The following is a 15,105-nucleotide window of genomic DNA, read 5'->3' as shown; positions in this document are numbered from 1 at the left end:
GATTGAGCCAAATAGGACTGTAATTTGTTCAGATTCTTCATCAGCTCTTAAAAGTATACTGTCGACAAAAACTGATAGAGAACACCCGCTAGTAGAAATTTATATAATACTGTACAGACTGAAAATAGAGGATATAATCGTATACCTTTGTTGGGACCGGCACATATCAGGATAGCAGGGAATGAAACAGCGGGTAAATTAGCAAAAGAAGCTTTAAAGAAAAACCTGGTGGATGTTAAGGTACCTCTGGGAAGAAATTAGATAAAATCAGTAATTGACAGGAAAATAATAAGAATATGGCAACAAAGATGGGAAAATAGCAGCACAGGTAGGTGGTATTATAATAAAATCAGTAGGGAAAAAAGAATAGTTTTATGGAAGGCACAGAAAGGAAGAAGTAATTATTTCTAGATTAAGGATGGGACACACGGGACTAAATTCAACACTTGCATTAATGGGGAAGCATGAAAATGGTATGTGTGATGAATGGGATGTTTTTGAAGCAGTAGAGCATGTGCTTTTTAAATGTAGTAAATATGATGATCAACATAACAGTCTTTTTTAGCAATATAAGTAACAGGCCAGTGAGCTTCGTTATCCTTCTGAGAAAAGGTTTGAGTGATAATCAGATATTTGAGGTGGTGTTAACATTTTTAGAGCTTAGACCACAGGATTTAGTGTTGCATCTGCCCATCTGGGAGGTTGAGGAGCCCAGTGTGGAAGATGTTATGATCTTGTGTGGTTGGTGGGTTATTATAATTTTTTTTTTTTTTATATAGCGATATAGATTTTTATCACCATTTTGGGAAGGTTTTAAGTAGGTGGCGGTGATACTCCTAAGGAGTGAACGGCCATTGAACAAAAAGACGAAGAAGAAGAAGAAGAAAACGCGCCAAAGCACATCGCGTGGCTGATTAAACAAAATACAAGAGGATGGCATCAACAAGTAAAGTACAACCTCAGACGAGAAATTTACCATGGTAATGTCCTTTGCGTTTAGTAGTAAAAATTTCGATCTTGTGTTCTTAGCTAATGCTTAAAAGATGTTTATTTCACTTGAGACATTCTTCAGCCGACGTGTGCAGTTTGCTTTGTTTACATTTGGATTGTCCTTATTCTGCACTTATAGCGATATTAATTTATGGATATTAAATCACTATGGGCTGTAGTTGAGTTCGTCATTTAGTATGTATGAAATATGAAATATACAAGAACGTATCAGAACTGTGTTATTATTATCATGACAGCTGACATCCATCGTATCATTGATGGAGAAAAGCGATGACAACTCAAGTGTGTCAGTCAGTTCACTGCAAAGTAATCCTTATTAAAGCACATGTCTGAAATGATAAACTCTTTATTAATAATATCTACTTGTGATGATAGCTACTGTCGTTATAATAACACCATCATGTTAATATGAGGCAAATTATGGGTTATTTTAAAAAGGTAAGAAAGTTACTCCTGTCACTTCACTAGATAAACAATATGATGAAACAAAAACAGTTTTTTAAAACTATTATTTCTTGTTTTTCAGGGTTGAAAAGTACAGGCCACAGACATTAGATGACCTCATCTCTCATCAAGACATCCTGAGCACAAGTAAGCAGTGATCAATGAATTATAATTTGTACTCTTTCATTATTATTATTATTATGATTAACAAACTAAGATTTGCACTGTAATAGTAATAGCAGGAGAGTCTCTGTGAATTGTTTACCCAAAATGAAAATTCAGTTGCATCCATGTTAAATTTTAGTTTGATTTCTACACAAAACTACATGGCTTCAGAAGACTTAAATATATATTCCAAAAGGTGTATGGACTACTTTTATGGTACTTTTGCATCCGTTTTTTTTCTAATATTCTGTAAATGACCAGTATATTCTTGAAATTTCTATAGAAATTAATTTTTTATTATTTTCTTGAATCCTGGGATTCTCTTTCTTCCACAGTTCAGAAGTTCATCAGTGAAGACCGACTGCCTCATCTGCTCTTCTATGGACCTCCAGGAACAGGAAAGACCTCTACTATACTAGCATGTGCTAAACAGCTGTACAAAGATAAAGAGTTCAACTCCATGGTCCTGGAGGTACTGTGGTAGTTTTTTGTTGTTTTCCAGATGCATATGTTTAGTGACTTTTTCCCCATTGCAAAAAATATGTGGTCATCCACTTAAAAGAACAGCTGCATGGTTTGGTATTGTTTCGGATGTAGATGTTTGTTTCTCTTCATCAGAACAGATTTGGAGAAATTTAGCATTACATGACTTGCTCTCCAGTGGATACTCTGCAGTGAATGGGTGCCGTCAGAATCACAATAATTGCTGTTCTAATATTGTCTGCTATTAGATGGTTATAATATAACTTCTATATCTATTTCATATCCGATGCATTATATTTTATGCTTTTTAATTATTTTTTATATTAACAACTGAAAGCTAAGTATGATTGTTGCAAACCTTTTAAAAGGTTTTTATATATATATATATATATATATAATGGAAATTATTGTGCATTTTACTTCCTCAGCTCAATGCGTCAGATGACCGTGGAATAGATGTGGTGCGGGGGCCGATCCTCAGCTTTGCCAGCACACGAACCATCTTCAAGTAAGAACAGTACTCACCCTTATATCCCATTCATGAACAATTTGTATGGTATAATATCTGTTCTTACATACAGCAATATATTACAGGCTCAACTATGTGACTATTGACATCTTGTCTTTAGGCTTTTATTGAATTCAAATATCTACTGTTGTTTAAATTTAGGTCCTGTTCTCTACGTTTGCTTCTGTAGGAAAGGCTTTAAGTTGGTGATCCTGGGACGAGGCGGATGCTATGACCCAAAGGTGGGACGCACAGAAATGCTTTGAGGAGAGGGTAGCTTATACCGTATCTGCCCCTCCATACCAGCTCACCTGAGAGGCTGAGCCACCAAATGTCCCGATGGCAGAACCAATAGGGACACTGCGCCATGCCACTCGTCCACAGATGAGGACTGTTCTTGAGACTGACAGCTCTGTTCATGATGGTACCCCAGTTGGGAAAAAAAATATTTAGAGAGTTTAAGGTTTTAAATTTGACCAATTAGGGGTGATACGATTTAAAAAAAAGGGTATGCTTTTATTTTTAGGTTTTTGAAGATGTAAGAAATGTCTGTCTAGATATCTAAATAAGGATCTATTTGTTGTTTGTTATTAGTATCTTATTGCTAGTTGTCTATTTTAATTTCATCCTTTTGTATTTATTCTTCTTCATATTTAAAGTAATAATTATTATTTTATTTTATAGCACGTGATAAGCATTGGAAAAAATATGATAAAAAGTTTTAAGATTAATAGTATCTGTTTTTAATTATTATTTCATTTAATATATTTTTTAAACTATTCAATTATTTTTTATTATTATTTTTAATTATAGCAGTAGTGTGATTGGGGGGAAAAATATTTAGGTAGAGTTAATTATTTGGGAATATTTTATGATAATTTTGACACAAAATCCTGCTTTTATGCTTTAAATGTTACCAATATGTGTTCTGGATATATTTTGTCAATGTTTTTTTTTTTTTTGTTATTATTTTTATTGTTTTTTTTATTTTTTATATTTTGTGTTTTGTTTTTTTTGTCAATATTTGTGGTATTAAAAATATGCATTTTCCGATTATTCAGGTCAATCTTTGAATATTTTTTTATGATGCAGACTTCATTAATCCACGCCGGATTTATTTTTTCCTCTTTTTTTTTACCCCCCCGCCTCCTCGTCGTAGCCGGCTTCCTCTCTCTTCCTCTCTGTCAGTTCATTGAGAAGTTTCCAGTTAGAACACACAATACACGTATGGCTGTGTGCTCTCCTTCTGTTTAACTACCTTGTCAAGCTCACGATCTCCTCAATCTCGCGCCCCTACCAACCATCCCTGTTGCGTCTGCAGGTCTCCGAATGCCCCGATGCTTTTGGCGGTCTTCGTTTCGGGGCCCGCCACCTATGTCCAGACAGTAGCCACCTCAGATTGACCCTTTCCCCCCACCCGACCTAGAGCTTATATCTTGTGACCCATGCCAAGAGAGGTTAGACTCTCAGCACAGCAAATCCAGGTCAAGTGTATGTTATTTCTGAAGTAAATTAGTTGGTTTGACGTTGGAGTGCATTCTGAAAGAAATCCATACCACTCCATTTTTATTTATTTATTTATTTTCCCAGAAAATTAAAAAAATCTGTTTATATTTTTATGTAGTTAGAGGCAAGACATCTTTTGTGCCGGTTGAAGATAGAGCAACATTGAAATGATCTTTTGTGCCGGTTGAAGATAGAGCAACATTGAAATGACCGTATTTTGAAATCGTGATAAAATTCTAACTCGGGTCAAGAAAGTAAGGAATGAATCGCTTAAATAGGGCTTATTCGACATTATTTCCTACATTTAGATAGGTGGGCAAATGCATTTTTGCGTCAGTGCATGCATTGTTTTAGCTGACTAAATGGCGACATAGCTTACACGAATGAATGTCCTTTGCTGTTAGTTGCCATGGCCTGAGAAAAGTGATCAAAAAATTAAAAACCCCTCACCCACTACTTCTGGTATTCGGGCGATTCACAACGAGCACAAATAGCGATCCAGATTAACACTTCAGGCACTCTCAGGCAGATATTGACTTGGGACTATATTATGGAGCGCACAGGCTAAGCACTGCTGCTTAGCGGCATCTGCTACTTCGGGCGAGAGAGATATCACGCAACACATGAACTCCCACGACTTCCGGCCAACATACCGGGCGCGAACAGTGAAACTGCCTGGCTATTTTCCCTTACAGTACACGAATACGCATCGAAGTACTGCAGAATGGATCAGCCACCGCGACATCCCCCAGAGATGTGACCAAACTGGCACGCTTCATCTTGATCTGACATACGAGCCTGGACAATGGCAAAACATATCCCACTCTCTACAGCACAGACATTCTATTCGGCCGGGCATAGATTGGCATATTCCCTACATCTGCACACCCACCAGTTCAGCGTTACTCTCATCCTCACGTCCTCCTCAGGCTGTTGAGCTTCATCGCGAACCTCCTCTCCTCCTGTCGTTCTATTTCCAAAGCACGAGCCTCGTCTTCTGTAAACTCTGGTTCAAAGAGGTATGGTTCTCTGGTTCTTGATCGTCTGGAGAAGTCACCCTCTTTCGTCTATCTCAAAATCAGCCATGTTCATCGCCATTCGTGTACTGTAAAGGAAAGGAAGCCAGCAAGCTATTATTCACTACCGGGTATGTTGGACGGAAGTCATGGATTTCATGTGTTGCGTGATATCTCTTTTGCGCCGAAGTAGCAGAAAGAGCGCTTATACAGCAGTGCTTCGGCCTGTGCTTCCCCATAATATAGTCCCAAGTCAATATCTGCTTTGTGAAATCGCTCTAGTGTTAATCTAGATCGCTATTTGTACTGCTGTGAATACGCGAGGCCACAAGAAGTACTGAAAGTTTTTTTTTTTTTTTTTTTTAATCACTTTTATTCCATTCCATTAGCTGGCTGCTAAGGATAACATTCATTGTGCTAGCTTAACACCCAGTCAAACTAAAACAATGCATGCACTGACACAAAAATGCATTTGCTCCACCTATCTAAAATGTAGGAAATAATGTGAATAAGCCCTATTTCAAAAAACGGTGGAGTGTTCCTTTAATACACACAACTACACCGAGTATGGACCTGCCGCTGCAAAATACCGTATCAGCTTCAGCCGAGATCGGCCCATAGAGAAAAAGCCGTCTTCGTCAGCCAGAAGTGTTTCTAGTAGAGTCGGCGCCGTACCCTGGCCTATTACCTTTCTGCTTAACCGACATGAGGTATCAACCGACAGAGACGCATTTGCCGCTAGAATCGAGCCCAAAGCAGTTATTGCTATCTGTATATATATTTACATGTTATAACTTAAAAATTTGAATGTAATGCCTTTTTTTCCTAATTGTTTTGCAGGATCAAATCTTTGGTTATGTTCACTGATTAAACTGGAGCAGACGATGCGACCATCAAAAGTTTTAGTGGAAAAAAGAGAGTTTCAGACAGTCCTCATCTCTGTCGCACATCAGAGCTGACGACACAGTCTGATAAACGCATTCTCTTCGTTTTTGCAGAGAGAAATGACGGAGACGGAAGAAGGGAAAGTGCAGAAAATACAGCGCCTCATTTCGCGCACAACTGAACAAACTAGAACAGGTAAAGCTGTCAGCTGTGTGAATACTGGCAATATCATAACAACACCCTCGCTTATAATACTTACTTAATATGGCTTCTTCTAAACAAGATCTTGGTTCTGTGTTCTCTTTAATGCGAACTTCATTATTTCAGCCCATTTGATTAAAAACTCTTCACAAAAACACACATTTGATATGGGCTCTGCCCTCTGGCACAGGACACAACTTTGAGCAAATAAAACCAAACATTGATAGCATTGACATCACTCCAGATGGCATGAAGGCCATTGTGACCCTCTCAACAGGAGACATGAGGCGATCATTAAACATTTTACAGGTGTGTATCAAAGTGAGGTTTTGTGGTTTGCTTATGATGCTGCTGGTAAGAAAAAATATGAATGAGAAAAATCTGTAATGTGTGTTCTCATGTACAGAGCACCCATATGGCCTATGGGAAGGTGACGGAGGAGATGGTGTACACATGTACTGGACATCCTCTTAGATCAGACATCGCCAACATACTGGACTGGGCTCTCAATAAAGACTTCACCACTGCATATAACCGTATCCTTTCTACTCTAGTGTTTGGTTAGTTATCCAAGCTTTACAGCTCATAATAGCTCACAACCTTTTTTTTGTTTGTTTGTTTGTTTTTTTTATATAAGAAATGGGATCAAAGTCACCGGTTTACATGTTTAAAAGTCTGTTTGTAGATATTAATAATAATAATAACAACAATCAATAAATGAATCAAGTAAATCATTAAATTTTGACATAAATATATATATTTACAAACATTTTATCCATATCAGGAAAATGACAACAGAGTTTATGCTCAATGTATTGTAATCTGTTACATTTGTGGTTTATACATGTTGTAATATTTTGACTATGTAAAATCAAACATAATTTTTTTTAAAATAATTTTACTATAGAAAAAGGAATAAAAAGAAAATGAATATATATATATATATATATATATATATATATTCTAAGGCCTCATCTACACGGAGACACGTTTCGCTGTATACACATACATTTTGTATCGGATAGGTGTTTCGTCCACACGGATCCGGCGTTTTGGGAGAGTGAAACCAATATTTTTTGAAACTGGGTCCCAGAGTGGATCAATTTGAAAACACCGCCCTTGCGTTTTCGTGTGGACAGCGATTCCGTATATTTTCTGAAACGATGACATCATCAGCCCACGTCTCGCCCAGCGAGTCAGACACCGCTATGTCACATAACAGCAACAAAAACATGAAAAAACACTGAACACTTGTCTTTTTATTAACTTTATTTACACATTATTAACACAGATTAATAAATGTATTGTTCCATGTTCGTTTGTATACCGCGCACAAGGTTTATGCATAGTCCCATGTCTTCTTCTCTGTTTTTAGTGTATCTCTGTGGCAGAATTACAGCACCACATGCTGGTCTGGCATGTATACTACATCGATTTGTGTCTGTTTTGTGGTTTTGTGTGGATGCAGATACTTCTTGAGATGAGGAGAGAAAAAAAGATTGAATAGGTAAAAGCTCTGGCTTTTGTGTGGACGTGGCCTTATTATATATGCTATTATGATGATTATGTATTTTATACAAAAAGTGTATTTTTAATATTGATATTTATAATTTAATAAACACCATTTTATTAATGATATTTAACTGTTTATTTGTGGTGTAAGCTGCTAATATTAGTTTATGACGTCTCCAAAGTCCTTATCTGGGTTCAACAGAAATTCTGCAGCTCAAAACTCTAAAGGGTCTGGCACTTCATGACATTTTAACTGAAGTCCATCTTCTCATTCACCGTGGTAAGACTACACTTTTAATTCAGCCACGCATGGCTCTATAATCAGTTCCTCTTCAAAATAACCAAAGCAGTGCAGAGTCTAGTTGAGGCCTGGAACACAACCTATCACAACTTTGATATAGTGGTGAGCTACATGTTATCCCTGCCCTTGTTACCATGGAGATCCTTTTGTGGTTGTCATGGAAACCGGTTGTTCTTGTTTTTAAAGGACGCCTGTCAGAAGTAGAGACACATGAAAAAAACTATGAAAAAAAAATAAAAAAACTAAATATTACACTATTTTCAGAAACCAGACTGCAATAATGAGTATATCATGGTAAAACAAACAAAAACAAAAAAATTCACACAGCATGCCAGGTTTTCTGTGGGTTTTTTTTTTGTTGTTGTTGTTTTAAAATAACAAAAAAATATTTTTAGATTAGATCATTTTTAATCTGATTTATTGGTCACACAATCAAAGTGTTGTTTGAGCACAGTTAGGTGGGTTAATTTTGCTCTAATGTTTCGTGTCTCTATTTCAGTGGACTTCCCACCCTCCATCCGCATGGGCTTGCTTATAAAACTTGCAGATATTGAGTGAGTACATTCATTATGTCAAGTTATTTAGTAAATCAGTAGAGAAGTGTTTACACTGTTCTATTAATGACTGTGAGTTTGTTTATTTATTCTGTTGAGTAGTTTATTTAATTGGTATAGAATTGTTTACACTGTTCTATTAAACATATACAATCAAATTAATACTTTAATTCTGCAAGGATGCATTAAATTGGGCAAAAGTGACAGCAAAAACATTTATATTATTTCTCTTTCAAATAAATGCTGTTCTTTTGAACGTTCTACTCAAAGAATCCTTCAAATGTATCACGTTTGCTCAAAGATATATTAAGCAGCAAACTGTTTTCAACATTGGTAATAATAATAAATGTTTCTTGAGCAGCAAATCAGTATATTAGAAAGATTTCTGAAAGATCATGTGACACTGAAGACTAGAGTAATGATGCTGAAAACGGCTTTGCATTACAATAAATTACATTTTAAAATATATTAAAACAGTTCTTTTAAATTGTATATTTCACAATGTTCCTGTTTTTACTGTGTGTTTTTTTAATCAAATGATTGCAGCCTTGGTGAGAATGAGAGACTTTTAAATACCATTAAAAAAATCTTACCAACCCCAAACTTTTAAATGGTAGATTGAGTTTATTATATACTTGAGTGAGCTTCTTCAACTTCTGTTCTTTCCTTTTTAACCATAAGGTATCGTCTGGCCTCCGGAACCAATGAGAAGATCCAGCTGAGCTCAATGGTTGCAGCTTTCCAGGCTGTTAGAGACATCGTAGTCAGCGATGGATAGATCATTGGTTCACACTTTGAAAGGGTTATGTAACATAGATCCATGATGTCATGAGAGGAAGTTGTTTACTACTTCATATTGTTCTGACAAAAAAACTATGCGTAGAACCCTGTAATATTTTTGAATGGTTTATTTTTTTATGCTTTAAATAAAGCTTGTCTCAGTACTTTGTAAAACAAATGCTAATTTTTTTTTAAGTAGTTATGTAAATAAATATTTCGAGTATAGTGTCGTAATTTAATGTCTTTGTTTTGAACAAAGAGGCGTCTGGGGAAATTAGGCTTCCTAGAAAATTATGCAACGTTTACTTGACCCACAAACATTACTTATTTTCATCTGCAGTGTTCTTTGCAATATACAATCTTTTGCTTTGGAACATCCCTGTAAGTAAGGTATTCCAGGATTTTTTTCGGCAAGGGAAGAGCCTCCACCTGATAGGTTGAAATGGAGAATCTCAGGGCAATCCGGCACAGATGCTGAAGGCTCGGAATGAGATGAGGAACTCTCCAGAATTTTACATGTCCATCTCTGCACCTACAATCAAATATAAAGTAGTTCTTAATATTTATTCCAGTATACAAGCAAAAAAAATACAAATAAAATCAGCCCCTAAAGTTTCTAGAGTAAACACTGAGCCCAAACTGAATATAATATATAATGTTCCAACACAATTATGTGACTTGCAATACCCTGTAGCGATGACGCCCCCATGTGGATGGAAAACACAGCACACACCACTGGCTCGGTTGTGATCAGTGTCTGCCACTAGTTTATCTTGTTCCATATCCCAGATCCGTAACGCCCTGCAACACAGTACTGTGTCTTCAGTAACAACAGAGAAAGGTGTGAGGTCACAAGGGTGACGTCCGGTCATGTAGCTCCCTGATGTGTAGCTCTGAAGATCTCACTGCTCACCTGTAGTCTTTGAAAGCCAGCAGCAGACCAACCGGAGAGAAGCTAAGAGAGGTCAGTAGATTGTCACTTCTGTAAGCGCACAGCTCACAGTCTCTGGAAAGAGAAGCAATTATTTTTTACAATTTCCAACATACAGTTTATTGTGACATAGTTTACCCGAGTAATCCACACGACTCCAGTCCATCAATTAACATCTTGTGAAGTGAAAATCTGTGTGTTTGTAATAAATCCATCATTGATATGTTTTTAACTTCAAAATGTTGAGTCCTCTATGTATAATCAAGAGTGCAGTAATGGGGGGAATGTTAGGATGATTATAAGGGCCTGACAAGGGAGAGGGGGCCCGAATGCGATTTTTCCAGTGAAAAAGCAATCTTGTCTGAATCAGGAGAGAAATATGCACAGATCAAGCACCATTTACAAGTGCACAGTTCTAAACAAATATGTTCTGTTTTTTTTTTTTGGTCTCATATTTTGGCCAGAAGCGATGGTTTAAAGTTAAAACATCTTAATGATGGGTTTGTTTCTTACAGCTTGTCACTTCAAAAGTTGTTAACTGTTGGACTGGACTTGTGTGGATTATTTGCAGATTATTATGATGTTTTTATCAGCTGTTTGATTCTGACGGCACCCATTCACTGCAGAGGATCCATTGGTGAGCAAGTGATGTAATGCTACATTTCCCCAAATCTGTTCTGATGAAGAATCAAACTCATCTACATCCTAAATGGCCTGATGGTGAGTAAATTTTCAGCCAGTTTTCATCTTGGGTGAACTATTCCTTTAACCAAATTAGTTAGGAAATTGAACAATTAATGTATACATTTATAAACGCATCAAATCATTCAGCATTTAATGTAAAAGTTTGCCCCAAAAAATACATTCTGTCATCAAAGATATGTTTTCTTTCTTCTGTGAAGCACAAAAGATGTTTAGCAGAACTTTGCCAATGTCCAGAACTTTTTGTCCCAAAAATGAAATGGCTTTATTTCTAATTTTCTTTATTAAAAAAAAAAATGTTTTATATGAGAAAGGAACAACTTAGTTGGCTAACATACTCTACTCTAGTCAGGAGATCAGCTGTATAGGGGTCCCACAGGTCCAGCCACCAGCCTGTGGTCGAATGATACGAAGCGATCGCGAGCAGCGCTCCGTCCTGGGAAAAGTCACATGATGCCATGGTGCGCTCATGGTCGTATGTAAGGTGTCTCATGAAGGTGTAGGACCGCAAGCTCCACAAATACACCTTCTGTTGGGAAGAAGACATTCAGACAATGTAACATGTCACACAGTGTTATTACATGATATCCTGTTCCTGTTGCAGAGAGCAAAAGTCTCTCTGATCATATAACTTAACCCTTTATGTTAATACTAGAAGACATCCTAACAGAGTAACCACAGCTTCAGCACATTAACTACTGTGTGAAAGTGTTCAAATACTTTTTGCCTTCATTTTGAACAGTTTAGCTATTTAAAAAAATACTTATTTGATGCTTACTGAATAAAATCTTATTTGATATTTTGTTATTTAATGCAAACACATACAGTTTTAATTGTCCAGATGCTTTTGGAGCCACTGCAGCATTGTTGTTAATTGAAATAAAATGTAAAAAATGTATGTGTGTGTATATAAATATACATTTATACATCATCTGAAAGCTGAATAAATAAGCTTTCCATGGTTTGTTGGGATCGGACAATATTTGGCCGAGATACAACTATTTGGAAATCTAGAATCTGAGGTTGCGAAAAAATCTAAATACTGAGAAAATCACCTTTAAAGCTGTCCAAATTAATTCTTAGAAATGCATATTACTAATCAAAAATTAAGTTTTATATATTTACGGTAGGAAATTTACAAAATATCTTCATGGAACATAATCTTTACTTAATATCTTAATGATTTTTGGCATAAAAGAAAAATCTATAATTTTGAGCCATACAATTTTTTTTGGCTATTGCTACAAATATACCCCAGCGACTTAAGACTGGTTTTGTGGTCCAGGGTCACATACAGTATATATATATATATATATATATGATATATAAATGTAATATGAGAAATGTAACTAAAATACAATAAAAAAAAGTTTTCAAATTACTAAAGCTAAAAAGAAATGAAAGCTACACTGAAATATTAAAACAAAACAATAACAAAAAAATGACAAAAACATAGCAAAATCAGTAAAATAAACTAAAATTAAAACTGAAAATATAAAAATACAAGTGAATTCAAAACATGAATTAATTAGGTATCAGTATATAAATAATGCTAAAATAAGAAACTCACAGAGTCGAGGTTGCAGACAGAGGCGATCACACTGCTGTCAGGTGATATGGAACATCTGAAGACCCAGTAGTTTGGACCCCGCAGCACATGGGGACTGGCACCTGCAAATATCAGCAATACAGTCTTCATAAGTACAAAATTTAAGGTCACATTTCATCCCATTGCAAAGATATGTTGCTTCCACATCAGATGCTCTGACCTTTCTTTGCCAAGTCCCATATCCTTAAAGTTTTATCTCGGGAGGCCGATACAAGAGTGACACTTCCATTTGGAGTGAAGACTAAATCCCTGACAGGAGCCAGATGTCCGGTTAGAGTAAACCGCAGATTTCCTAAAGAGACAGAACAAGGATTCACTAACATTAAACCTAATACTACATGTGCTTAACACCATGCACTCTTAAAAATAAAGGTGCTTTAAAATGTTCTTCAAGCGATGCCACAGAAGAACCATTTTTAGTTCCACAAAGAACCATTCAGTCAAAGGTTCTTTAAAGAACCATCTCTTTCTTAACTCTTTGTAATCTGAAGAACCTTCTTTCGCCACAAAGAACCTTTAGTGAAACAGAAAGGTTCTTCTGATGTTAAAGGTTCTTTATGGAACCATTTAGACAAAAAGGTTCTTCTATGGCATCGTGAAGTACCTTTACTTTTAAGAGTGTACTGTTACTATTTAGAGCAATCTAGGTTCTTGATGTTGAAACTAAGTCCAGAGTTCAATCTTACCACTTGAGACGACCCACACTTGGATCACGCCGTTGTTCAGACCAATGGCCAGCAGTAGCTCATGATCATGTGCGTTCTGATGTGAAGCATCCACTCGGGTAGACAGGCAGGGACCAAACGCCAGAGCCCACACCGTCTGCTTGCAGTTAAGTGTCTTCTCTTCACTGCATACAGCTTTGGCACTACTGTTAATACAAGGAAGAACAGAAGAAGTTTCAGCTGTGCTCTACATCAAAGTATGAGATGTTCAGGCTCAGCTTCCTTCATTGTTCCACATGACCCTGTGACTTTGTTAAAAAAAAAATGCTGTGGTAGAACCATGGTACAGTAATGGTATCAAAAGATGGTACTGTGATATATACCATGGTACTGATTAGTACATTCATTTACCATATGGTAAAGAATATAAGCTCAAAAACATTGTAATACCATTGTACTTTTTTGGAAGGACTATAGTTACATGGAATCAATCCTATACTTTTTATAAGGGTTGTAGTAAAATAGTTTTGTCAATGAATTAATAAAATATTTTGATCTATAAAATAGTATTTTCAATCAGTCAATCAAACAATAGAATACTTTGATATTTACATTATACTGTATATTTCTATATATAAACATCACGGTTATTTTAGTAGCATTGAAATTGTATTATTTTATTAATGTGTGAAATTAGTTTTTATTTTTCCGTTTTCATTTTATTTAGTTAATTGTTAAAAAAAATCAGCTTTGAAATCACAGAAATAAATTACATTTTAAAATATATTCAAATAGAAAACAGTTATTTTAAATAATAAAAATATTTCACAATATCACTGCTTTTGCTGTATTTTGGATCAAATAAACTCAGGCTTGGCGAGCAGAAGAGAACTGACAGGTTGTATATATATTTTTTAATGGTAAACCAGCCAACAAGGACTGTTTTTTCAGCTATGATATTTTTTTATCTTGTGTGTGTGAGACAGTTTGAAGGTTCTCCCATAGTAGTAATTTATTGTGGTGTTACATATAAGCCTATATATATTTATTAAACCATTGTGTTATGTTATAAATACAGACGCACTCTTCGGATGTCAGTGGCCAGGACAGGAGTTTGACGATGCCGTATCCCATCGACCAGGCAAAAGAAGATCCGTCCGGGGAGAAGCGGACGCTCCATGTCTCGCAGCCGGCGGAGCCGTACAGACGCGGGTGATGAGCGGGTTTCAGCTCCGCGATCAGATCATGCGGTTCTGTCACAATTAAAGAGACCTGTCATTTACAAAGACACATGCGCATATCCGAAACTACTACTCAGCCTACAAATATAAAAAACGTTTTCCTCTTACACCAAATGCATATGCTTATATATCATTTAAGGTATGTGAATCATCTTACCTTTGACAGTGCAACCTCGAAACGAAGAGCACATCTTACCATTGAAATCATGTACGCATCATTTCACCTCTCCTCTGCATTCATTTCACTAGGGGGCGTGGCCAGATGGGCAAACCACGTGACCCCGTCGTCGGGTGAGTATCATTCTCAGTACAGGGTGTGTCTACTGTATATTTACAGTGTTAAGGTGTGTTTTATACTATGTCATTCACATCTCAGGTATCGTGATTTTACAGCTTTGAATCAATTTTATTTTACAATGTCATTTAAAGCTAGTTTACTCTAAGTATTGTTTCATATGTGGTCACCATGGACCTAAAATATATATATATAAAATATATATATGTTAAGCAAGTTAACTGCATTAACTTGTGTGTTTTGAAATTCTCATTTTCTCAATGGTGATTTCTTTTCAGATTTTAAAACAGATCTCA

The 15,105-nt window shown here is 36.1% G+C and overlaps 2 protein-coding genes across 2 annotated transcripts; one reads left to right on the top strand and one right to left on the bottom strand.

The window, feature by feature from the left end:
- The first annotated feature begins 823 nt into the window (after window positions 1-823).
- On the top strand, window positions 824-9,530 carry LOC109062607 (replication factor C (activator 1) 5). Its single transcript, XM_042723446.1, is given in 12 exon segments — window positions 824-980; window positions 1,538-1,602; window positions 1,956-2,092; window positions 2,532-2,611; window positions 2,802-2,826; window positions 2,828-2,884; window positions 5,018-5,264; window positions 6,410-6,528; window positions 6,626-6,755; window positions 7,934-8,011; window positions 8,532-8,586; window positions 9,268-9,530. Coding segments are annotated over 12 exon segments (1,137 nt in total). The 5' UTR covers window positions 824-933; the 3' UTR covers window positions 9,365-9,530.
- LOC109062606 (WD repeat and SOCS box-containing protein 2-like) lies at window positions 9,123-14,874 on the bottom strand. The gene is made up of 9 exons (XM_019079688.2): window positions 14,672-14,874; window positions 14,358-14,526; window positions 13,295-13,479; window positions 12,769-12,900; window positions 12,570-12,670; window positions 11,338-11,528; window positions 10,280-10,372; window positions 10,054-10,167; window positions 9,123-9,898 (listed from the first exon to the last, which is right to left on the bottom strand). The coding sequence occupies exons 1-9, from the start codon at window positions 14,703-14,705 to the stop codon at window positions 9,697-9,699; spliced, it is 1,221 nt and encodes a 406-aa protein (XP_018935233.1). The 5' UTR covers window positions 14,706-14,874; the 3' UTR covers window positions 9,123-9,696.
- Window positions 14,875-15,105: the final 231 nt, after the last annotated feature.

This window comes from Cyprinus carpio, chromosome B5 (assembly GCF_018340385.1).
Source record: "Cyprinus carpio isolate SPL01 chromosome B5, ASM1834038v1, whole genome shotgun sequence".
Classification (NCBI taxonomy): domain Eukaryota; kingdom Metazoa; phylum Chordata; class Actinopteri; order Cypriniformes; family Cyprinidae; genus Cyprinus; species Cyprinus carpio.
Note: the sequence above shows the minus strand (reverse complement) of the source record. Positions and strands in the feature narration are given on the sequence as shown.